The sequence below is a fragment of the Melospiza georgiana genome, chromosome 6, assembly GCF_028018845.1.
Source record: "Melospiza georgiana isolate bMelGeo1 chromosome 6, bMelGeo1.pri, whole genome shotgun sequence".
In the NCBI taxonomy this organism is placed as follows: domain Eukaryota; kingdom Metazoa; phylum Chordata; class Aves; order Passeriformes; family Passerellidae; genus Melospiza; species Melospiza georgiana.
Window position 1 is genome coordinate 5780801 of NC_080435.1, and position 26579 is coordinate 5807379.

The 26579-nt window shown below is 40.1% G+C and overlaps 1 protein-coding gene across 1 annotated transcript; it reads right to left on the bottom strand.

Annotated features, from left to right (window-relative positions):
* Positions 1-26571, bottom strand: RTF1 (RTF1 homolog, Paf1/RNA polymerase II complex component). The gene is given in 19 exon segments (XM_058026107.1): positions 1-807; positions 1568-1679; positions 1971-2066; positions 3132-3209; positions 3784-3841; positions 4215-4336; positions 5592-5669; positions 6241-6348; positions 6433-6520; positions 6857-6939; positions 7851-8028; positions 8634-8769; positions 9609-9720; positions 11309-11423; positions 13496-13700; positions 15188-15335; positions 23663-23773; positions 26376-26547; positions 26549-26571. Coding segments are annotated over 19 exon segments (2130 nt in total). The 3' UTR covers positions 1-700.
* Positions 26572-26579: the final 8 nt, after the last annotated feature.

Genomic DNA, 26579 nt, shown 5'->3' on the forward strand with positions numbered 1-26579 from the left:
TTTTAGTAAGAAGAATCACATTTAATGAGTTTCTTTCTTGCAATTTCAGATGCTCAAATACAGCTGGTAGAAATTCAAACAGCCGTAAAGAACTGTGACAGACGGATACAAATAGTACTGCAGCTTAAAAATGATAAAAAACACCTGAAAAAAAGTCACACAACCCTCCCAAAAAAATTTACACTTTGAACCTAGGCCAGTTTTTGAAGATTCCCTTCTCCAAAGCTAGGATGAAGGAGGAAGAAGAGGGAGAAAGTGCAGATGACCTTCCAGCCACAAAGGTCTTGCGCCAATGTTTATTCACTGTGCCTGTGGTGGTATGTAAGGGGAGATCACCAAGTGCTGATTCTGCGACTGCCAAGAGATTCCTATGGAAATCCAGACCTCAGGCTAATACTGAACACAGAGTGGACCAACGAGCTGCATCAACAAAATAAAAACAAAACTCAAACTAAAAGAAATGGGAAAACCCCAAATAGCACAGATCCACATTTGTGAGGGGAGCAGAGGAAAGGGCAAGAAGGGAGGTCTATACAGTAAATAGTTGAATGGTTTATGTTACAGATGACTGGCAGTTTTAAAGAGTCTCTTCCCAGCTCCATTGCTGCTCCAACCCAGAAGGGAGAACTGAAAAGGGAGGAAGAAAAAGTAGGACATCATCATGGAGCATGCAGGATCAGAAGCAGCAGAGTGGGCATGCTCAAATAAGCCCCCGTCTCTTTTTGTAGTCCTCCAAATTCAATGATCGCCGAGGGGCACCGTCTTTTGCTGGAGGAGCCTTGGAGGTGATGGCCAGTGCCTTAGATTCTGTTGGGGACAAGAAAAGAGTAAGGACAAAACCACAGGCAAAATTTTTACTTGTTTTTGCTGACAACTTCACCACAAAATCATGTTTGGCTTGTGTAGTACATATCTTCAGTTAATAATACAGAGAGTATTGGGGAGCTTATACTCAGAGATGCAGCACATGCAATTTTGACTCTGTATATTAATCCAGAGACAGATAGTAAGCAGAAAAAGTCAAACATTCTATCTATGTCTACAACACACATTTTCATCAGTCTCCAGATTCTTCTGCTAAGCAAGGATACTGCATAAAATGTCAAAATGGTGTTCTGTCTCCTCATCCTTCTCTCTTCAGTGAACTTCAGTGCCTAACCCTTATCTGCTTGCTAACTCAAGTTCCTAAGTCTCACTAACTGTTACACAAAGTCTCTTGTTCTTGAACTCCTGCCTCATTCTCTGGTCTTACATCCAGAGCTGACCTCATTTTGAAAAACAACTTCTCCTGCTCTTGCTTCTTGTCTTTGTGCATTCTTACAGTACTTCCTAAATTATTGTCCTCCAAGAAACTGCAGATCTAATCCTTCAGGTAATGAAAGAAATGGATGTCACTATCACACATCCCCACCCTCCTCAGTTCAAGATACTTGCCAAGATGGTAAACAGAGTCCTTACTCCCATTTCCAAAAGCCCACCAAATCCTTGAAAGAATTATTCTGGAAGAAGTAAGTTCTATCAAAATGGGCTGGACGATCACATCCCCAAACTCAGATGGAACACCTACCTGAACTGGGAACCTGAAGATCAATCTTTACATCAAAGTCATGCACTTTGAAAAGATCTTCTGAGAGGTCACTAGCTGATTTAGAGTTCACATCTTTATCTTTTCCTTGACCCTGAAATGAAAACTACAGGTAAGTCTCCAAACCTTATCTGGCCACAAAAACAGAGATAAAAATATTTTTTCCTCTCTTCTGTCATAAACACACTTAGTGTAGCTTTCATACGGCTAGAGCAACTTAAATTTCCTTTTTCAAGTAACCAACAAACTGTTGCTTTTTATGATAAAGCTCTACAGGATCATTTATGTTCTAGAATTGAAGCATGCATCTCTGTTACTCATAAGCTTCACAGAGCAAAAGGGTGAAAGTGTGAGGAACATAATGGAGACCAAAATGGAAACTCACCTTATTTATGTCCTTTGGAGCATCTGGTAACACACCAGATCCATATTTTGCATTTAGCTGGGCAAGGATGGCAGCTTGGACAGCAGGATCTCTGGACTGCAAAGGTGAAATATTAGGCAAGAATAAAAATTAAAAATTCATGCATTTAAATTTGCAAAAGCTAGAACTACATTTTGGTAAAACAGTTTTCATATCCATGAATCTAAAACCATAAGAGACTCTATATGCGTTCACCCAACTTTCAGAATCCCAGAAGGCGACTGAAATCATCCTGGCATTATCTGACAATAACAAACTAAAAATCATCTTCAGAAAGAAACCAGAAATACATTCCCTGATTATACAGTTTGTTTCTGTGACTATTCTTGATGCTACTAAGTATGTATTTGCTTTCAGCTTACAGTTCTGCCTGAAACACTGACAAGCAATCTATAGAAGACTACTGTCTTTACCTAATAGTTCTCTAGCATAATAAAGCTACTCAGTTACAATTCTTTTCTATTAAAGAAGTATTTCAGAAATATTTCATTCAAGCCCTGCAACATAATTTCTCTTTTGTTTCCTTGCTGGTTTGTGGAGACTGATGAAAGCTGACCTGAGCAGTTGGTTTTTTAGGTACCTACACCAGAACCACATACTCTTCCAGAACAGACCTCAACAAGGCCAGATTACTTAGAAGGAGGAGGTGATCACCTTGCTACTCATCAGTTATACACAGAGGAATTGCAGGAGAAGGTTTTGCCACAGTATCACAAGGGAGGTTTCTGTTGAACTACTTCATCCATCACAGGCCCAAATGCTTGTTCTCCTCTCACCCTAAACTGATCTTTCAGGAAACTTTCAGCTAATTAAAAGTGAAACTCACACCTAAAGCAAACTGTATTCTCAGAGCTAACTAAATCTGAATAATTCTGTCATGAACTCATGACAGAAGTCTCAATCATGGTTGCTTTTGCAGTACATACCCACATCACTTATGTCCTTCACACTTTGCATTAAAAGAGAAGAGGGACCAGGATCTCACTCAGCTGTATCTCACACTGCCATTTAGGGTGTTAATAGCATATGGCACAGTTGGGAATTTTTGTTCCTGCATTCTGGATGGCATTGGTTTCTGTTTTTCAACAAATTGCCTCAACTGAACTTAAGTCTTACACTCACATTAGACACTATTGTGGGCTTGCACTGCCGCCTAGTAAAGGGGTCCATTTGTTGGTTCTTCATGCTGTGACTTTCAGCCTGGAGAAGAAATAGCACATGGTTTTGCAGAGTTTGCTACTTGTTCTCTTTTAAATCCTCCCACAGCCCCCCATCCATGCAATTACTCATTTGCTATATACAATACTGAGATCAGAGAAAAACCAGCAACATTACAGATTAGAAAGATTTTTAATGCACCCACTGTCCTGTGCTTCACAGGAAAAAGTGTCCTTATTGCATGCAACAACAGAAAATACAAACACAACTCTCAGGAAGGTTAATGCTTAAGCATTTGTTAACAAGCTTAACTCTTCCTTAATAAAAATGTAACTACAAAGAAACTAATATCTCCTTCATCCTTCTCTTATTTGAAGTGTCCTTTATGAGGAGACATTTTCTTTCCCATACAACGAGCATTAAGTCACTCTTATAGTGACTAATCTGCTGATAACTGAATTGAGTAAAAGGATAAAGCAATGTACTTTCAAATCATATCATTTGCCTCTATGAAAGATTTTACAGATTTTAAAAAATTAGCGACTTTGCCATGCAATTATCCCTCTGCATCATTTAATCTCTACTTGTAGAAAAGTATTAATTCAGCACTATTTACCACAAGAGCCTTCTCAGACTCGACAATATTCCACTCTCTGTTTCTCTGGTTGATGTAACTGCAGAATGGAAAAAAAAGGAGGGTGGGGGGAAGAAAAAGAAAGTGACTGTCATTTATCAGTCCCTACACAGCAAAACAGCTGAAAGCATTCTTGCAGCTTCATCCTGACCACAATTTACTCTTATTGCAATGCAACTGCCCCCTGGGGTATATAGAAGAGAGTTTACATTTTTGACAGTTTTAACAGCATGACAGATACAAGAAAGTGAAGATAGACAAGCACTAACAGAGCCATTACAATACACATTAACACACTGTACAGGAAAAAAGAAACAAAATCCTGCAGTTAATTTGTTAATGCATTAGTTTGTCTTTTTTACATATTGTTTGATACTATTTAAGAAAGAAAATTCCCAGTATCTGCTTCTTACCTGATTGCAGAAATATTTTTTGTTCGCTGACGATCCAGGGCCTCTGCTCTCTCTTCAAGTTCATTAAGCTGATCTTGAATCTGCTTGGCCTTATCTTGGTCCCCCAAATCCTCAGCCATAGCCTTCAACCAAAAAGGAACTCATTAGGAACTGCTCTCTACCCAGAATTACTCAGAGAGACAAGAGATATATCCGTGAATCAGTGAGCCAGCCCTACTTCAGTCATGAATGTTCTTCCCTGCATGGTATGAGTACAACAAAGAGCTACACTTTCCTTACAGCTCAGGGCAAAACTGGATTTCTTATTCTGAAGAACTCTCAAAACACTTACACTAAGGAGGCTGTAGGAACACCAGTCCCAGCATGGGGAGGACAGGTCAGTGAGATGACTTAAATTACAAGTTTTATTAAAATTTAACATCCCCATTTAGCAGATCAGGAAAATAATTATTTCCACAATTCCCAGTTGCCATTTACTTGAGGGAGCGGGGAGTCCCCTGAGGCACGACAACAGCTTACTGCGCCACCTGGTGACAACAAAAAGCAACTGCACTCCTTGTGACGGGAACCTCACCATTTACATGTTCGTGTATAGTAAAATAGAGACCACAGGAAAAAACACAGTTAAACCAAGGAACTAAGAAAGGTACATTAATACGAACTCTTGGATTTTACTGTATATGAAGCTTTAATGTCTCGAGTAAGACAAACAAATTTTGGCTCTATTTGTGCAGTCCCATCTTCAGAGATACTTAAGACTGCTCCTTTTCTTCACTTCTTGGCTTTGGCTTTTATGCACTGTTAGGTCTACTTGTTCCAGGAAGACTACAGGTAAAAATAGTTCATGGCAAATAAACCTTTCAGCCACTTCTTTTTTTTCAATAGAAATTACCAGGCATAAAGTGACAATTCAGTTAGTCCTGAGTAAAAAATGTAACACAACTTCTGTTTTTCCTGTCTTAAAATAAGAAGAGGAAATCAACTTCCAAACATTATTACGAAGTATTCTAAAAACAAAATCAACAAGTACTCAAAAAAAAAAAAAAAAACAACAGCTAAATGGACCAAAAAAAAAACACAAAAAAGAAAAAAATGAAGAAAAATAAAAAGTTTCTGAGGCAGACCAGTTTAAGACCTTGTTTAACTGACACAAGAAGAGACAGCTTAAATTGTTTTGTTTAAATTGCCCCTAAAAAAAAGGGGTGCAACAGCTGACTGGATTCTGAGTATTCTGATCCCAGCAATGAACCTTGAGAACCCCTTTCCAGCTACACAGTTAAAGTTGAGCCTACTGCTGACTTCTGCCAATCCAGATGAGCTCCAGTTCTTTGACATCAAAGACTGCATTAAGCTTGCAGGCATCATCTCATCTCTCACCTTCTCCTTTAATAGCTGAGTTTTCTTCATGGCATAATTTGGAGGTGCTTTTCTGAACCTTTCCTTCTCCTTCACAATCTGTAAGATGCAGAGGAAACAACATGAATATGCAAATATGAAATCTCTACTTCAGTACTTGGACATTAGAACCAACAGATGAGTGTCACCTAAGAAATTTATTTATTGCTACTGAATTTGATGTATGCTCTGATAGTTCTGTTTTTTAGTTTGTGCCCTTGGTAATGAGTTACAGCTCCATTCTCCTTACTACCTACAAAAGCCTGATGCTAATCACCTTTGGTCAGTACCAAGCAAGTACAAAACTGCAAAACTTGTGATAAATGCAACTGCCATGATGCTGTCAAGTTTTTCACAACTTGAGAACTAAGTTGCCATACTCAGGAGTTCAGAGATACGCAACACAAGTTCAAGAGGAGATAAGAGGGCACAAATGATAAAGAAAAGCAGGAGTGAACACAAAACAACAGCAGGATCACCTAGCTACTCTATTCAGTTATGAAACTTCTTTGAGACTTTTACTTCCTTCTTGGAATGCAAATACCATGATCATTTGGCTTTGTAACTGCTACTGCATGAATTCCTGTCACTTTTAAGCACTGACATAGCTTCACTACAGTGCACCATTTACCTCTTCAATGTCCTGATCATTAAACTTGTAGTTGAGGGCTTCTTTGATGGACACTTCCTTCTTGTTTATCTCATCAAGTGTGGGTAGCTGCATCCCAGCAGAGAACATCTAAACACAAGACAGAGTTACTTTCTACTTAAAGTATATTTGGCAGAAGGCTGCTAAGAAGAAACAGAAGTCTAGCAAACTTACTGCTTCCTTCCACTTCATAAATTCACTTTCAGTAAATTCCTGATTTGAGACAAACTCCAAGCGAAACACACGTGAATCATTGCCATGCCTGCAACGATAAAATGCAAAACATCCCCTTGTGATGGTGTAAAGTGGTGACACTGGATCTATACATGTAATCTGATTAAAGAAGTCCAAAAATAAACAACCACACATCAACATAATCATAACATCCTGCATGAAATGTTTGGGGTATTTTTTCATTTCCACTATGCACAAGGAGGAAAAAAACCCAAATAAACCCAAACCAAACATTCTAGCATTAAGTAGCGTGACAAGGCTCAGTCTCCTTTTCAGTTCTCACCTCCAAATCCCACACAGACCATTATTTGCTATGAAAAGGACACTGATTCATGAACTAAAGAGGATTCCTTTAGTATCTTACCGCAACTGTAGGCCTTTGTTTGTCCGTGTGCCACCAAGCTGGTAAACCTTTGCAGTCTCTACCACCCCTGTTATTTCAGCAACCTGTATCACAGAGTATAATATATGAGAAGAAGGATGCAAGAGAGGTTTAGGGGTTTTTTTTCATGTTTCTGGAATGTATCAGGCATATTCAAACTTTTTCATTAGAAATAAAAAACCTTAATCTAGCTAACAACTCTAACCAGATCTAGGAAAGCAAGACACTTCAGTATATGTTATCAGGTACTGAATTAGTTGCTTCATACATAATTTTTGAGTTAGTAAATTATACCATCTGAATGCCTGATGCTGTTTTTGTATCTTCTCAGCTCTGCCTTCCTGCCCAAATAGTGTACTCTCTCCTACCTTTCCTATTTTCTTCTCAAATAACGTTGGTTTGGGTTAACATATGTTTCAAACGAGAAACACTACTGCTGCTCAGATACTAAACACAACCCTTCTGGGGCCTTCTTAAGGCAATTTGAGAGACTATTATTGTATCCTATGACTACAACAATGAAACAGAAAAACAAAACTGTGTTCTCAATGCAGTCTCTTCTGAAGGCACAGGGGTGTACTAGAAACTTTGTAAAAAAAGAGCCAAGACCACACAATAACTTCAGAATAGTCCTAGAAATAAAGAATGAATCTTACTCATCCTTACTTGGTCTAAGCAGAGTCTGAAACTCTAGTTTGCAATACAAATGATAAGACAGCATGAACCAAAACTGGAAGATCAGGCTTTTTTAGTGCTCTGTCTCTCTCACTAAATTTATCTCCTCTCCTGGGTGGTCACACAGATTTATTTATTCTTAAACCAGTCTCCTCCACCTCTTTGCCAGCAATTACATTTTCTGGTTCTAAGCAATCTTTTTTTATCAGTCAAACAGTCCCTGGTACCTGAGACCTGATAAGCTGCAAATATTTTACTGCAGCACACAACCAAGAACTAAATCCCTCAGCACTAAACCCACCCGATAAACAGGTTTGCTGTTGTGATTGCCGATGCCAATGCGGACAAAGCAGCCGGTGACGGTCTTGGCAAAGAAGGGCATGTGACACCAGCGCTCCAGCTTGTGCCGCGACAACCGCACTCGGTTCAGCTCTTCAGGCAGGGACACTGGCTGCGACTTGGGAGGGATTTCTTCTTTCCTGATTTGGGAAAGGTGAGAGAGAATAAAGAAAAAAGCAGAGACATAATTGAAGCCTAAAAAGGGGGCCCTGAGTAAGGTGCAGCATGAGCACCTTACATAATTTAAATTACCAGTAAAAGGAATGATTCATCGTGCACTAGTTGACTGTAGATGTGTGAATTTAGCATTCATGAGAAAGGCTTAAGGTGAAATCCTAGACTTATTAAATACTGCCTCTGCTACCAGAAAGCAGAAAGACACACACCGAGGCAGTTTACAGACAAATGCTTTAAGATAAGCCAGCACATGTATCTGCCCAGATATATGCCAGAGATCTGCAGCTGCTGAACTGCAGGACAAATCAGTACACAACAGTGTAATCTGGGCTAAATCTGACAGTAGGGAACTGAAGTTGCAAACCCACCCAAGGTAACAAATCCCATGAACCATGATACAGTGCCAAGGACTCAAATTTGAGCAATGAAATTTTGCCCAGAGGCAAAAACACTTTAGAGACACTGAACTGCCCCAAACAATCCTCTGAAAAAGCACGTGTCTGCCTACAGTAGATCTCTATTTTTGAACATACTTAAAAGTAATCATAGCCTAGTGTTTACTACTTACTCTTCCTCTTCATCAGAGGATGACGATCTGGATGAGCGATCGCTTTTCTCACTAGACTTATCATCCTCCTCCTCCTCTTCATCATCAGAGTATACTTCACTAGTTTTTAATGGCTGTTTTTTTGCAAGCAATTCAGCTGGGTGAAGGACAGAGAACAAGGAAAAGCAAGCTATAAATATTTTATGAAATGCCTCCCTATACGAGCTGAACCTTAATTACTTTAAAAAAGTCCAAGAGGCAGACAGGTATTAATTTTACACTAGATACAGGTGGCACATGTTCAAATCCACTAGTAAGCTGTGCACTTCGTTGACTTCTCTCTTTGCATATACATGAAGTATTTAAAATTATTCTAAACCTCAGTTGTACTTAATTTCAGTCTCCCAATTTGACTGCACATAGTAACTCAAGATGGGTGTAACAACTGGATGTACAAGAAAAAAACTATTATGATCAGACAACTCATTTTTATTTCACAAGGAAAAATAAAAAAACCTCACGTTTGGAGAGGATTGCAATGAAGTCCAGTAGAGTAAAAAATATGGCTGCATCGAGTTAGTGGAAAGATGGACAAGATGATGTGCCAGTTAAGAAACAAGCAAATATAGACAGGGTATCACAAGTACCATAAGCAGGAGTTTGAATGATTCAGAGATTTAAAAACCTGAATCCAAGTGACCAATTCAGATACATTAACTAAATCTTACTAAGAATCATTCAGTGGACTGTGATGAAAGTTCTGGTGTTAGGCCACTCCAGGGAGGGGCAGGGGTAAGGAATACTCCATCCATCAGTGGTAAATTGCCAAGTACCACCCTAGATGGTCATGTTGGGCAAAGGCCAAGGAAAACATAGAATGGAATTCATTCACTCCAAGCTGTAGGATTGTTGCATTTATTTGAAAGAGGAAGCAGTGCTTTCAGAAAGCTGCAATAATGCCTGAAAAACTGTAGCAAGAGCAACATCCTTTCATACCTGTTCTGTTCTTCCTTTTCTCTCTTTCTGCTTTTAGCTCCTCCATTGCCTGAGATTTCTTGTCTAGCTTTTCATCCCGCTTTGATCTCCGCTCTTTGTTATGTGACATGACCTAAAAACATACACAGAAAATCCCTCAACACCATAAATCCCTAAGTTGAAAAGCATTAAAACAAATATTTGTTTGTATATTTGAAATTTTTTCACATAGAAATTACTAGCTTATTCCTTTTTGAAATCAGTTTTTTTCAGTTCATTTTTTATAGAAGGTAGAGAGAGAACTCAATCTGGAGCATATTTCTTTATTCTGCTTCATATCAAAATTAATGAACATATTTATAGTTCAACATTTCTGCCACCAAGTCTTAGTCTCAAAATTCCTCCTTTGAGTTACAAAAGGACAGAGAAATAAAACAGAAATAATTTAGCAAATAACATGTAATGAGGAAAAACTGGATGAATAGTCTTCTCATTTGCTGCCTCTGCAAGGCCAAATCAAAGCACTAGTTTTCATTTAGTAGCAAAGGAAAACGTCATGTTAAAAAATATTTAAAGCAGAAAGAAAGTTGCTTGTAAAATCTGCAAGATGGATCCAAACCTTAAATGTTTAACGTCTTTTTGTGTTTTCCATTTCTAACAGGTCTATCTCTATAGAGAAAGCAGCCTTTATAATAAGCATAAAAGACAGTAATTTCAGCTAAGTTGAAGTAATTTCTGCAAGGCACTGTAAAAGAACTCCACATAAGATCCTTTTACACATGCATATACATATTTGCAAGTACACTTTGTGTATTATAATGGACAATTAAAGCATACACAATGTGCATATATGGAGTTGAGGGAGTAGGGAAATGTGATTCACTCCACTCAACATGTGCCTAAGGGAAAACTCATTTTACCCAATTAGATTTTAGGTGTTAAACATCTGTTTCACTAGAAAATAACACAGTGAATCGTCAGCTGAAGATGCCCTCTTCCATTGCACAAAACAACAGGCAACAAAAAGTGTAAACAATCAACTGGTTCTTAAATGGCTGAAGTTAGGCTAGATGAATCTCATCCCACTCTGGGAGCCTACCTGCCCTGACTCTGTATTAATGGCAGGATCTTCACTATTTGAAATCACAGTTCAGTTACAGAGGCCTGGCCTCAAAAACTAGTGTTGTCCTCTTTTTACTGGAGGTAGGAAAAACTATAGAACTACTTCTGCTCCTCCTGGCATTCAAGCTTTTCCTTGACATCCCTGCCAGAGGAAACTAAGCATCTTTGCCTCTGTATGTATGTGCACACAATATAATTAATGTGACAGCTGAGCAGTTTTTGGTCTGCTCTCAAACTTTTCAAGAAGAGCATGTATGGAATGTTTCAGACTGAACTACAGAAGTTTGGCTAAAGGAACTGAAAAAGGTTGCTTTCCTTTTCTCATGTGGGAGGGCAATAACAGCAACTGCAGACATAGCTGCAACTTTGTATTTTTCATTAAAGTGGTATCACTGCACCCCTCAACAGGCCAAACATGTTAACTTCCTTAAATGAACTGGAAAAACTGAAGATAGCTTGAGCATATAAATTAACTAAATTCTGATCTACTTACTACACTGTTTGACATTAAGGGAAAACATTAGGGGTAGAAAGGCAATATCCTCCCCCCTTTCTCCAAAAAGAAAGGGGTTATTACAAAGAACAGCTTCATTTCCTACCTGGGATTCCTGGATCTGTGTGAGTTTTTTCTTCTCCTGCTCTTCCTCTTGCTTTTTCTTTTTTTCTTTCTTTTCTTTCTTTTTTGCTGTTTTTAGTTTTTTCTTGATTTCGAATCTAGTAGAAGTTATTGGAACAAAAAGAATTATGAAAGAATGAGCTTCCTGAGAGAGCAAAGGATTGCTCAGATGCTATCACAATTGCTATTAAGCTGCAAGTAACACTTCAACTGCTTGTTCCTTCTCCCTTTTATGTTATCCTGTCCCCTATTCCCATCCCCTCCCTTCCCCAAGAAAACATAGTGAAGAAAAGCTGAGCACATCAAGTGCAGTCCTACAGAAAGCTAACCTAAAGGGTTGATGAGACCATGTAGAAATTACTATTCCACAGCAAGATGCCCTTACTCCATCTTCCTGTTTGCCACTGCAGTGATCATTGCATGCTGCCTCAAACTCTAAAATCATGTGGCTATTTCACATAATTTGAACCTAAACAGCTAAAGATTATTTTTTCTTTAAAGCCACTATCATGCTAGCTTTTTCATGCTTAAACTTCACCTTTTTACTGGCACTGGTCTGTATAAGAATGACTGCCACATTTCAAGTCCTCCTTCAGCAGCTGAATTCTCATCAGACTCAGTTTCTGCAGAATAATTTAGGCACTTCCATGTCTACCTTTATGAAATATATCACCCTGATGTCTTATTTTCAGCCACTGAATTCAGAAGAGTAGTAATTTCAATAGAACAGGCCTGAGAACAAGACTCCACTGCACCCTGGACTGGTCATTGCTTTAGTGAAGTGTGCATATGGACATAGACAAGAAAAAAAATAGCTTCCAAAAATTGAAATTCATAATATGTTATCTACATGCACACTACACAGTCGATTTTTCTTCAGTCCTTTACACCTGGATTTTGTAGACAACAAACTGAAGTGTCAGATGAGCTCATTGCCCTTTATGCCTTTAACATGAGGCAGGACACACAAGGCACAGGCATTATAGCAGATGCAATATCTGCTGTAATCCAAATGAACTCACAGCATAATGTGCACACAAAGAGCTTTTGAAAGATTCAATTTATCATAAATGACTACCCCACCACCCCCTTAGTTCTAACTGCCAAGACTTTACACAGACAGCACAAATTCAATTAAGATTAAATCAGTAACTCAAGCTTTGACTGTTTAGCTTGTTTGTATCAAGTATTCTCCAGCATTCATTCTAAAACAGAGACATTCAGTTAACAGGAAATAGAGAGTAAAGTTTGAATAATATGATGTCCTTCTACATGATCTAAATCCAAACTTACAATCATTCTGATCCCTTTGAGGAGAGCAGCAGACCACATAAGATTCTGAATGTGGTGTTAAAATCAAGGCAGGCAGGCAGTGCTCTAGCTATGGCTTGGACAAACACAGTTTGGCAGTTGCTTGTATTGACATGATTTACTCAACAGATGTCAGTCCTCTAGGGAAATTTCTCAGCAAATGAGAAAACAGAAGGCACTAAAGAAGAAAGAAACTCAAGAAACTTTGCCCCATACATGCCAAATCCTTTTGATTAAGATACATGGGAAGTAAAATACCTTTACAATAAAGTAGCTGCCTGGACAGTGTAACAGCTACACTAGACAAACAGCTAGACAAACAGAACAACAGTACATAAGGTACTAAAGATTCCATGAAAAGGACATATCCAACACCACTCATTATTTCAGTATCTCTACCTTCTATTAGGGCCCAAACCAGTTTCACACCCATATGCAGGCAATCCTAACACTGATCTGTGCTTCACCATGGTTTTCTGAAAAGTTGCAGAAACTCATGTACACCTTATGCTTTGTTTGCCTTTTCCCAAAGCATCAACACATGAGAGTTAATACAAAAAAGATGGAGAAAAGCAGGCCTTCTGATTGTCTGGCATCTAACCTATGGGGCAGTAAAATAACTACAAGAGTAGCTGATAGAACCAGGCATATTCAACAGCTGAGAAATTTTTAGATACTGTCTCCTACAAGAATATGCAGAACTCCTGCTGTGTGCTTCTTAACTACTACGAGGACAGTTTAGTTACAAAGAATATAAAATCAAGCTTAATTCACTTAACAGTACTGAGAGCACAGTCAGCATACTCCCTATGCAGCCTTTAAGAATTTGCTACCAAATACCAACAGATATAAAATTCACCTTCTCTTTAGCACTTCTCTCTTCTCTATCCGGTTAAACAGTTCCTGCTCTCTCTCCTTCTCCGTCATTTGTTCCAGTCGAGCTCGGTCTTCTTCATCTCCCATCAGGTCTTCTCCATAGCCATCATGGAATTCCTCATCTTCAGATGAAGAATCTGAATCTGAGCTAGATGAGGAGCTGTTGCTTTCTGAGTCAGAGACTTCTCCTAAATCAAAAATATAAGGTAATGAGATTCAGCTGGGGCAAAGCCCAACCACTTCATTATAGCATATTAGCAAGAGATAACATGAATTAATTCTACATTTGTCTTCCACTATACTAAAAACATACATATAATGCAATTTAAGGCCAGATTGAAATTATCATAATATATGTATGCTAAAAAAATTCTAAAACGAGTGGTACTGCATTTGAATACAAACTGGGTTATAATTAAAATTTCTTAGTAGAACAAACAAATTTAAAAGGCCTTTTAGTAATGTGTTGCAGTCCTACAGTTAGACTTCTATGCCCATATGCTTATGTCCCTGACAAGTTGCTTATAGAGCCATGAATTTGTGTGCACACACCTCAAACACCATGATCAACCACCACAGAATTAACCACCTCATTATAGCAACCTGAAGGACCAAAATTAGTCATGCGAAGACTGCAACACTATGAATTGCTACACCAGGAGATAAAGTTGAAACCAATATCCTCAGGGTTGGCAATGCCCAGTTACTGTAACAAGCCCTCCCAGCTCCACAGGGGTTTAGGCAACAGCTGACTCCCCTCTAATATTGGGTAATACCACCTTTAAACATGATCCAAGTCCAAGAGCTTTGATTATCTCACCTAATTGACTAAATAAGATTGAATTATGAAAGCAGGCCATTAGGATTCCTTCTTTCACTTCCATTTTGGTATTAGCATTTCTGGAAACTCCCGGCTTTGCAAGCTCACACTATGAAAGCCCTTGATTTGTAAGCACTGGTATATACAGGTGCAGTCACTCCATGCCTTTGTCTGTATCTGCTGTGCTTGATACACTTAAAACTGTAAGCTCCTTCATATACTTTTTTAACTTCCTTTTTTAGCATCAATGGAAATTGCAAGTAAGCACCTGCAAACCTTCATGGACATGATGAAACAGAAGATAGGAATTTTGCCCAGCATTGAAATGTATTCAATATTAATGTAAAAAAATTCTGACAAAGTTATAGAATGATTTTTCTTCTTCTATGTCAGTATAAATGTGCAAGAATTCCAATTCAAATCAGAGTAAATGCATAAAAAAGACGCTCTTATTTGCATCACAAACACTATGTACCTTTCCCTCTGTTGTCACAAGAAGTTTGGGATGGGAAAGTACGTCAGTGAGAATCAAAAATGCTTCCCACATGGATAGATAGGACATGCTAGAAGGAAGAAAGGAAGCCTCTTTTCCAGGAGAAAGTCAAGCAATGAAATGTCATTCATTCTTCAGATGAAATAGCCTTTGCCTTGTAGTTGTAATGGAGTGCTCACAGTAATGCTACACCGAATTATTTTAAGCCACAGTAAATGTAAATGTTACCCTGACTGTAAGTTACACAACCAAAAATCTTTGAAGATGGTCTTCAATATCACCATGCAACATTTCTCTCCAGGCTGCACAACAGGTAAGTTCACTTGGAATCACTCTAAACAAATGCACAAGTGTTATCTCACCCTCTTCAGGTGCCGAGCTCTCAGCCGAGCTGTCTTTATCCGAGCTGCCGGAGGAGGCAGCTTTGTTCATCTGTCTCTTCATGGCTCCTTTCTTCTCTGCCTTACCCGCTTTTCCCTTTTTTTTGTTTTTAGAACCTCCAACAGTCCACTGCAAGGAAAGAACCAAGAAAGGGATCGTGAGACACAAACACCACTCTCTTCTCCCTTCTCCAGAATACTGGAGTAAAACCAGCTGAGAAATAGCCCAGCTGACAGCGAAAAAATCATACAAGTGTAAAGAAGAGAAAAAAAGAGAAGCCAATAGGAAACTTATCACATAAATGAGAGCCTTTTACAAGGTTTTTGGGAGTAGAGTGTTGTGCGGTTGGTTGAAGTTTTTTCTTTGAAAAAAAAAACCAGTTTTAACAGTTGGTAGGTGACTGCTTTTAAAAGATAATGAAGACTTCAAAGTTGGCAATATCTGCCAAGCAAGGAGGTATTGAAAATATTTCCCTAAGAAAATAATTTTTAAAAATGTGTCCAATGTGTTTGTAAAGATTAGCTTCAGTTTACTATTGAACAGAAGCAACTGATGTTTTTCCAGAACTAGTTTAACCAGGAGCAGATTTTACATTCATGAAGGACACCAATTATACGTGACAGCCTCTTCAAAATCTTGGTTTTACCAAAAGTACGCAGTGTCTGTATTTCTATGCAAGAAGCCAACAGTGCACTCAGAGATGCAGGTGGTGGCACTACCCCCTAAGTACACAAAGAAGAATCAAATCAGAATCACAGAAGTCAGGAAAAAAAAGGAGAAAAAAATACAGTATCAAGTCCAAATTTTAATTTTATTTTAATGTCATATTTTCAGTTAACTTAGACCACCGTTTCCAAGTACAGGACTTACACCACCAGACATACACCAGACAGATAGCCATTTTAAATCCCAAAGTCCCAGAAGAACTAGTATTTACCTTACAGTATGATTTCTTAATAGAATTTTTACATTGTTCCAACTACCTGGGTAAAGCCAGAAGGGAACAGAAGCAATAAAAATTGCCCATCTATTACTTAAAGGCATTACAATATTTTTGCACTTCACCACCTCTTTCTAAAAATTCTCCAGGCATGAGACCCTCAGGCTTTATATATACATATACATACATATATACATATACACATATATATATATACACACACACACACACAAATCCTCTAAATACCTGCATATTATTTTCATCTTTCATGCAAAGCACCGTCTGGTTGAACATGGAGTCTTAAAAAACCAGTCATAATGCAAGTGAGCAAATACAACTGTGCATAAGTGAGGTCTTGCACTGAAAACTAGTCTAAGTGGGGAAAAAAAAACACCTTAGATTTGAGCTCAAATACATAAAAACTTCAGGCTTCTTACCCAATCACTCTATCCTGGGGGATGAATCAAGTCTATCTCTGCAAACAGTCATCACTCCATCAAATTTGATAAATTGTTCTGTCTGATAAGACACCATCCTCAGAGATCCCTGGTGTTCAATTACTCTAGATGAAACTCAAGCAAGTAATTATAAATCACTACCTAATCTAACAATACCTGAACAAATACCTTTGGAATTTGCCAGGTTTTGATTACTCACACCCAGCCTTGTACTTTCTATATTACCAAATGATTCATCATGTACTTTAGGCACCATCAGAGTATTTAGAAGTCTCTGTCAAGGCCAAAGCTGGTTTTGTTCTTTTTCCTGAGGTAAAAGTACAGTGGTGAGCCTTGCAATTCATACCCAATGCAGGTACCCCAGAGTCTGCTATGGCCTGTAGGACAGCTGAGAAAAAACTGCACAGAAAGCTTCTGACTTTACACCAGCCTGAGCTTGTACTGAAGTTTTTACTGGCTTCAGCATTAAAGTTTTACTTGTTCAGTGTTACAATATTGCTGTCTAATATTATTTCTGGTTACTATGCTCATATAAATCAGGAAAGAAAAGCTTGCACTCTGTCTAAATCTACTCAAATCTCAGCATTAAGGAATCATCTCCCAGGTGAACAGAAAAGTGCATTTTTGCTATTTGCTCAAAAACTCACCTACCACTGACATACCAGAGAGGACACAACAGCAAGAAAAGTGAAACTCAGTGTTTAGCAGTGATGCAGAGGTGCCTCCCTCTCAGAGCTCTTCTACTTCTTTTCAGTGTTCTAATGCTGAATTATACCTCATGTCAGCATGCTGCACAGCAAGGAAGCAGCACACAGAAAGCCACAGTAAAGCAGCACAGTTATATCAAGACCTTGAGAGGTCATGCTGAGATTAAAGAATCTAAGATCAGATAAAAACCAGCAGGACTTCAGTGAATAAAATGTTTAATAGCTGTACATACATGTGTTACATATCACAGTTTTCAGCTTTTAACTCACTAGTAGAATTGTGGATAAAATCTGTGACCAGGAAGATAGGACTGAAAAGAAACCTATGTGACAAACATTTCGAAAAACAAAACAAAACAAAAAAATAGCAACCCAAAAAAAAAACTCCACAAAGAAACATCAAGCAAAAAAAAATCCCACCCAACCAACAAAAATCCCAAACAAACGACAACAAAAAAAAAAAAAAGACCAAAAAACCCCACAAATAAAAAACCACACCACCAAAACCAAAAACCACCCGAACAAACCAACACAGGACAAGGTAATTAAAAATCTGCTCTCTCATCTAGGAAAGTGTGCTTTGGTTTCTATTTCACCCTGGAGATAACACTTCATCTCACTTTTGTTCATTCAAGTGACCTCTATGTCCATCCTCCAGTTTCAGTGCTGTCACAAAGCCAAACTCTTATCCAACTCAGTTGCTTCTGGGCTTATTCAGTTACCTCAATCTCTCATGAATGCCTGCTTATTCCCAGAACAACTACAAGACAAGACAAGAGTTGGGACAAATCTTGGACCACTCAAAACCAGGACAAGCACAAGACTCCTAGGCTCACAAAGTGCATTTGGACACTGCTGCCCTTGCTGTTTGGACACTCAATGATCCATATGCTCTGCTCAGAGGGAGTGGCCAGTTTGAACTTCTTCTCGCAACAGAGGAGGACACAACAGCTAAACTGGCCTAGGAGGGAGAGGGAAGGAAATATTGGAAAGCCAAAGTCTTGAGTCCCTTCCTCATGCTCCAGCACACCAGCAGAAATCAAAAATACAACATGTTTACATGCAACATCAAGTAAAAACGCACACAGTTATAGTCAGAAACATTTCTTCGCTCTTTTTTCCTTTAACTCCAAACAACAGTCACTTTCCAAAATGCCTCCTCTACTGCAGTTTCTTCAGGTCCTGCAGTCAGGCATCTCCAGTCAATGCCCCTCATGCTTCCCATGGCTGTACAGCCTGCTGGGAACAGCCCCTCCATTCAGCACTGCCTCCTCGGCCACCATCTGGAACCCTCTGTGGTTCCAGACACAGCAAGTTCATAAACCCGTGCACAAGTGCAGTGCCCGTGCCCTTCTGCTTATTGTTCAGCACTACCCAACAACAGAGCTGTATGGCTCTCTCACAAGGACAAGCCAGGAGAGCCTTTTGAATTTCCCTCTTGCTGCCAAGGTTCACAGGGCTAATAGCTTGCATATTTTTCCTCCACGAAACAGTTGGACATGATGATCCTAAAGGTCCTTGTCAACCTAAATAATTCTTTGATTCTAAGAACTCCAAATTAAGCCACAGTAACCAGAATTGACTTAAGGGAAAAAAAACCCCCAACCCACCACATTAGAAATTACCTAGATTTAAAAGTCAGCTTCTAAAAAAACAACTACACAAAGTGATTTAAGAAAACAATTTACAGCTCAGCAAACCTGGAACATATTTCCAGTAGGGAGATGAAATGAGATTGCAGAGAAAAAAAAAGAAAAAAGAAAAAAACCCTATACCTGAAGTGAGCTCAGAGTGCAGAATTGGTCTACTGCTCAGGTAGTTGCTGTTTCCTTCTACTCACACAGTACCTAAATGCATTGCACACTGAGATTTTAATTTGCAAATAGGTGTTCTCCCAGCTTTTTTTTCAACCCCCTATCATGCACAAGTAAGGATGCATAAGTAAGGTTGCCAGCCTGTCTTGCCATATCCTTCCCTCCTGCCCCATCCAATGGCTTTTTAAGCAAAATGCAAAAGACAAGCCACAACATCAAAGTAAAATAGGTCCCTTACCAATGTGTTCCTTTCCAAGGGCAGATAAACTACTTCAGTTGTCCTGTTGTCATTGCATTTAAGTGCCCCAAGGTAGGTAACATCAGCTCAGCTTACAAACTTTCATGCATTCATACAAGAAAAAATAAGGCAGTCCACCAGGCAAGCCATAAAACTACAGTTTCAGCCTGTCTGAACTCAACAGCAGGAAGCACAGATATGAAAATAAGGCAGAATTTACTGTCTTCAGGCTTTCTCAAAGCTTGGAAAACTCTACAGACAGCACTCCAAGAGCTTCAAGGAGGAAAATACTCTCTACTGCTACTTTTAAAACAACAGTAAATAAAAAGCCCCTGTTATTTATCCTATCTTTCAGGATCTACACCTGTCATTTGAACACCTCAAACACTTTGATGATGACAACAGCCTAGCAATCAGAAAACTTTAAGAACTATTTTAGACACAGAGAGGAAACTCTAGGTACGTACACCAAAATGGAAAGGAAATAAGCAAATAAAGAGAACACCTTTGGAAGCCACAGAAGAGGCTTTCCCAGGAACTGGCTGAAGAAGGCTTCATGGACCAGAGTATCACCAGACACCTGATCTACCCTTTTCATTCATGTACAACTCCAAGAAGCTCCCAGAAATCAAATCCCAAGAAGTTATCCCCATGTTAGTTTGCAATTTAAAGAAGTTCGTTACCGACTAAATTTTATAGCAATTTTGTCCACAGCTTATTCACATTACTCCTTTTGACATGAATTCAGCCTTCATAGAATTAGCTTATGCTATTCAGATTTGCACTTGCACTTTATTTGGAGTGGAGGAAGTACCACCACCTTTCTTACTTGAGAAAAGCTTTACTAGTGCACCCACTAATAGCTAAAGGAAACTGTCTCCAGGAAAAGTCAAAGTTACAAAGCACACAGACTATAAGCTGTGTATAAGAAGATCAAAGCATGGCCTGTTTCAAATGTCCTAAGCTTGAAAAAAATGTGTGGCAAAGGCCTCATAGGACTGGAGAACTCATTCATTTTTGAAGGTTTAATTAAGCAGCATTATAAAATAAAAGCACACAGGAAAAGACAATATTCAGTACTGTAATTTCTACAAACCCACAAAAAGACATCCCCAAAACAGAAAGAATACATGCAGTACTTGGTTCATCTATGCTTTGCTGGAATGCTCTAACTTAAAGTGCAGTAAGGAGATACAAAGGGGCATAAAACCCACTAGGCTGTTACTTAAAACCAATCTCCTCACCAGCTGCATGACTACTGCTCACCTCCTCCTCTGTCCCATAGCTCTTGACAAGATCTTCAGCTATACAGGTCCCTAACAAATTAGCACATTTGTAAAAAAAGGTATAAACAGATAATCCTCACTAAACTCCAGAATAGTACTAAGCACTCATTATATAAGTTTTCTAGTTCTGGAAGGATATTCTGTCCTGACCCTGTAGGTGTTGAAAGGCAGAACTGAACCCTTCCTGACATTAGAATGAGTGTACTTTTCAAGAGAAACAAGCAGGAGCTCCTGTAGCACTGTGGCTTTCTGTCTAATCAACACTAATGTCAGTGAAGTTGTTGCAGAAGTCATCCCCTCTTCTCACACAACAGAATGAATTATCTTACTGTAAGCAAAGGATGCTTAGAAGGAAAAGCAAGAGCCCAGAATTAACCTACTGCAACTGAGGAACATCATCCACCTAATGCCCTCAATCAGTAACAAGAACACTTTGTGAGCACACAAAACTCTGGTAGCACCAGCAGGAACCTGGCTAGCACCAAACTGGTTACATGCAGAAAGCTACCAGTTTGACATGGTGAGCTCTTGAGCAGATATGGTCACACACCAGATAAAGGAGCCATCTGTGTCCAGATTAGTACATCTCTTTGCAAAGGTGGCTCTCCTCATTGCAAAGCCCTGCAGTCATTGCTATTTATCAGCTCTCTGAACAAAAGACTAGAGTGATTCAGTCAAGAATGCCCCACAGCCCCACCAGAAGACAGTTCAGAATATCCCTCCTATTTCATTGCTTGCAACTCACTTTCAGTCTGGTGGCTAGAAAATTTGATTCAGACCACAGAAGTGGTTACAGAACTCAGCATCTAGGCAAGAGGTGCATTCTCACTGATACACACAAATATAACATTAAAGATGTATTGACATCCCTTGGGCACTATTGTATAGATGCACCATGATTTGTACCTGCTGTTATTCAGTAATTCCAAAATGTTTTTCTCTCCCCTATGCCCCGCAAACTTTCCTCCCTCTAAAAGAAAGCAGCATGCTGCATTACACTCTGCAATAGATTTAGGCTTCCTTCCTGTACATGCAACATAGTGCCAATCCTTGAACATTTAGTGCTTTCCAGGAATCACAAAGGACACACACATTGAAAAGCCTCTGTGGAAACACATGGGTATGATTAGGCACATTTGTCCAGAGCAACAATTTCAATGCTTTTGCCTCAAGGTCTTCACCTTGCAGGAAGTCAAATAACACAAATTCAACTTTTAGATCCCCCTATTCCAAGAGGGGATCCTCCCTACTCCAATTCCCAAGGTTGAACAAACTTCAAACCAACCACAAGAATACTTATTAAAATGTGAGTTATTCAGCAGGACTAATGTAGTCAAGCCCAGGAAAGGAATGACTGGCAGAAGCAGAACTGTTGTAAGGCAGCCGCTCATCCTGCTGTGACAAGCAGCAGTTCAGAATGCATATTTCAGGCACAGGAATAGAAGCAAGTGTCCTAATTACCTCTTCTCTAAATCTTTTTCCTCTTGCTGCATGGAGGTCAGAAAGAACATAGTATCAATTTGAAATGACACACAGATTAGAAAGAGTATCAAACACGCTGGGTGCAACAGTAGCACTGCTGATCTGCAAGGTCTGTGCAAATTTGTGAAAAGGTACTGTCACATTCTACACAGAAGAGGAAGGTAGACCTTACTTATTACACAAGTTAAAATTCTGACAGCTTTCAGAGATAAACACAGAATGGAAGGCTTTATCATTCACATGCTCTCCACACCCAAGTCTACTTTTTCCAGACAAGCTGGTCTCCACATAACTTAGAATAAATAAACTGTGAGCCAGCAGATCTGAACACACATCATGACAGACTGAGTAGTTCCCCAATAAGAAACGTAATATATCTAGGTTGTCCACAATTTTGTCTGTCTTTATGCCTTAAACGTATATTAGATATACAAGAAGCAGGTTTTTAAGAAAATTATTGATTTGGAACAGAGTTCCAAGCATATTTATTTTAAAAATGCCTCAGAAAGAAAATTAAACTGCACATTCTTCACAGTTATTGGAAGAACTCTACTACACTAATAAATACTTTACAGTTTATCACTGGCCTACCCTGTTAGGCTGCAAGTTGCCACAATGGATAATCTGTACTGTTACTTTAGAAGGTAAAAAATACAAAAACCCACACCAAACATCTCCCTGACAAATATTTAAGAATAGGTGGAATTAATGACCTCACTATAATTTGCAGAAAGTGTGCAAAAATATTTGTAAGCTTTCCAGAAATTGCTTTTACTCACATACCTGTATAACATTTGTCAGTACCTGTTTTAATAGTTTTTTTTTAATATTTCTTTTCTCGATGCACAGGCTTTCAACCAGCTCTAGACTACAGTACCAAGAACAAATACTAGAAACAGAACCAGCACTGTTATTCTTGTATAAGCACTGTTACACAAGAAATTGAGAAACCTTAGAACAAAGTAATGCTGAACTCTTTCTTCCCTCTTTCTTCAAAGATGTCAATCAAAACACACCCTGTTGCATACCCAAATGGCCAGACAGCTAATTCACAGCACAGTTCTTGGAGAATAAAAGCAGCTAAGTAGAACAGTTTTACTACTGTAAAATAGTACTATCTGCCTTGACCCTTCTCTCGGGAAGGAAGCTCCACTCAAAAGTGAAAATCTCACTCCCTGAATTCAGAGTCCAGCTTTAGCAGCTTCACTGCTACTTCAACAGCAAGCACGACACAGGAAAAACACTAGTTTAAAGCAGGCAGCTCACCACACCATATGAATATGGGATTACAGTGGCAGTCATCTTTTCTATATATAGACTATTTTGTATACAATTAGAATTCAAAACATATTCATTTAATAAAAAAATTCTCTGGCCTGAATGGATCTCCATCAGTCTCCATCATTGATAGCCAGTCCCGACTTATGAAGTCAGCAGGCTAAATATACTGCATGATAAATACACTTTCACTGCTTAGGTACAATCTGACAGATAACCCACAGCAATGTCACTGATAACGTGAGAAAGTCACCTCATCATCACTGTCTGATGTCTCAGAGTCCGAGGATGCTGTAGGTTTGCTCACAGGTGGTTCCTTTTCTTCAGAGTCACTGCGTTTCCGTTTGGCCAATGACAGGAGCTCCTGGTGTAAAAACACACACGTTTATTTCAAAGTGTTTTGATTAGTTTTAACAATCCAGGTCAGTGCACCTGCAGGTTCTCTGCAATATCTGAGCATATCTCAGTAGCACGACTATTGCCACCTACTAAGGAACAACTCTACCTGTGTTTCATAAATATACATGTGCACACACAATTTTAATACTGGATGCTACAAAAGGATTTTAAAGACAACAAGCTATACAAGGTAACTACTACTATCATTACTTTCTTGGAATAAACAATGTAAGACAAGTTACTTTCAGAGTCATGTCCAGATCTGTCTTATTTGGATTGGGTAATAATTCAAAACCACCCTAACTACACCATGAAGCATCAGCCCTAAAAAGCCAAATAGCAGTAGATAGCAGCTTCCTCTCCTAAATAACAGAGATGTCTGCAATTATACACTTTAAAGGGTAAATGCTTTAGGCATCACTTTTACATCATGTTTGGTAATATTTAGTCAGTTCGTTCCATTTCATTTCACTGCTGGTGCATGCCCCAGAATGCACTTAAAGCTTCACAGACACAGAGCAGGTATCAAGCTCAAAGTCTGTGAAACTTAGTAGAGCTGTTCTGCTCAACAGGAAGCATTTTCACAGGCAACACACACGCACACAAAGAACTACAGGGCTCTCAAATACTCTCATCATCTACTGTTCATCACTTGTTGAGGTGACACAAGCAGTAGTACAAAGCAAACATTCTTGAAGCTGTGTTACTGTCTTTGCAGTCTGGGACACAGAATCTATTCTCAGAAACATTACTCTGGGGCTGATGAGTCTTAGCTGTGTGTAGGAATACAGCCACACCAACTTCTGCAGTCTTGGGAAGTTGATGCTGGATTAGTTTCCATAAGTTTCACAACTGGAAGATTATCTCAACAAACTGATTACAATTTACTACCTCAAATGAGAACATAAACACTGCAGAAACTGATGGTCTGCCTAGTTACCAACAAAGAAACTTTTTATTAGTTCATTAGCAATGGCATTTTACCAACCTCTAAAGAAGCCCTGCAACATCAATATAGCACAATTGTACATTTAAGGGATCTCTGGAAGCTACTGAAGAAGCTTCAGTGCTTCTCTTTGGGAAGCTCTTGAAGGGAAGCACCACTTTAAAGTTATATTATTTTTTTTTCTTTCTTTCTACACTTGTTCTGTGTTTTCCAACATACTATATTTAAAAGGCTGCTAGCCCTTTGATTCAACAAGCCTAGATTGCCGTGGGAATCTGTCAGACATTTAATATACTCAGTATTTAACATTTAAGTCAGTATTCTCTCATCTCAAAAACATGGCTTCCCTGCTACCTGATCTTCATCTTTGCACACACACCTCCCTGCTGTCACAGCTGCTACAAGCTGCTCACTGGAGGGGGAAGCACCTTCTACTCGGGTCCAGCTGCAGATGCCTGCTGCCAGTGAGGGATGGAACAGATGCAGAACCACGTGGTTACTCCCACCACCATCACTCCAATTGTCTGACTGATGCTAGAGTTAGTCCAACTCCCATTTTCAAGTTCTAAAACCATCAAACTGATACATTAGCAGCGAGATGTTGGTAGTGCTAAGGACTTTAGAGGTATACAAGATCAACCACATCAGCTGCAGTGTATTTGTTTTACTAGAGTATCTGATTGATTTTTCTGAAGCCCCAGTCTGCAAAAGTATTTTTGTGTATTGGGGAAGGCTTTTTATTGCAACATAGCAACAGTTTTTGTATTAAAAACTCCGAAGGTCCAACACATAAATTACATCAGACATGTCGGCTTCAGCATATTCGACCTTCCAAACTTCTCCCAGGAGCAAGCACTGCCATCCAAACTGCAACACACTTCACCTATAATGTCTTTATTTACCACTGGAATCACACCATCAATACCTGCTACACCAAAAGGTGACTCTTTGAAAGCAGCCCGCTCCACAGGGGGAGACATCCCCTTTGCAACCCTGACACGCTTGAACTCACGCCAGACATGGCACTTACAACGCCGGAGATGCTCTGATGACCAATACTTAAATACTACCCCTTCTTACATCTACAGGCTGGTTTCCCCCCAACAGAGCTCTCCAGCGCGGTCACCAAGATTGAGAGGGTCGCATTAAACACGCATTAACACTGCGGGAGCCTGCCTGCCCCGAGCAGGGGCAGGGACCTGACACGCTGTTCTCCCGGTGTACCAAAGTAGCACGGAAAAGTTGCCCAGCCCTTTGGGCCTCTTTCCCCACTACTCGAGGTGAGAAGAGCGCTGGCAGCCGGGCCTCGCTACCCCCTGCTCAGGGCCAGACCGCCCGGAGCATCGCCCCGGAGCATCAACCGCGCCTCCGTCCCGCCGGCGCCGAGCACCGGGCCCGCCGCAAAGAGCCCCCGCCAGCGCGGGCCTCCTGCCAGGGGCGGGCCGGGGACCCGCCGGAGGGACGCGGGCTCTGCCCACGGCGGCCGCGGGGCCCCATCGGGCTGAGGAGGGCGAGAGCGGCGCGGGACCGCCGGGCGGGAGCGAGGGAGGGATGGCGGCGCCGAGCCGAGCGCGGGCCAGCGATCCCAGGCCCCGCGTTCGGGCCGGGCCTGCCCGCGCACCTGGTCCAGGTTCTCCTCGCTGCCGCTGTCCTCGGTGTCGGAGTCGATAAGGACACGGCCTTTCCGCTTCTTCACCATGGCGGAGCCGGCGGTGCCCCCTCCCCGCCCCGGCGGCGGCGGCGGCGGCGGCGCTCGCACGGCCCGGCCCGGCCTGACCCGCGCCGCCCGCCCGCCCGACACAAAGGGCACCGCGCATGCGCGGCG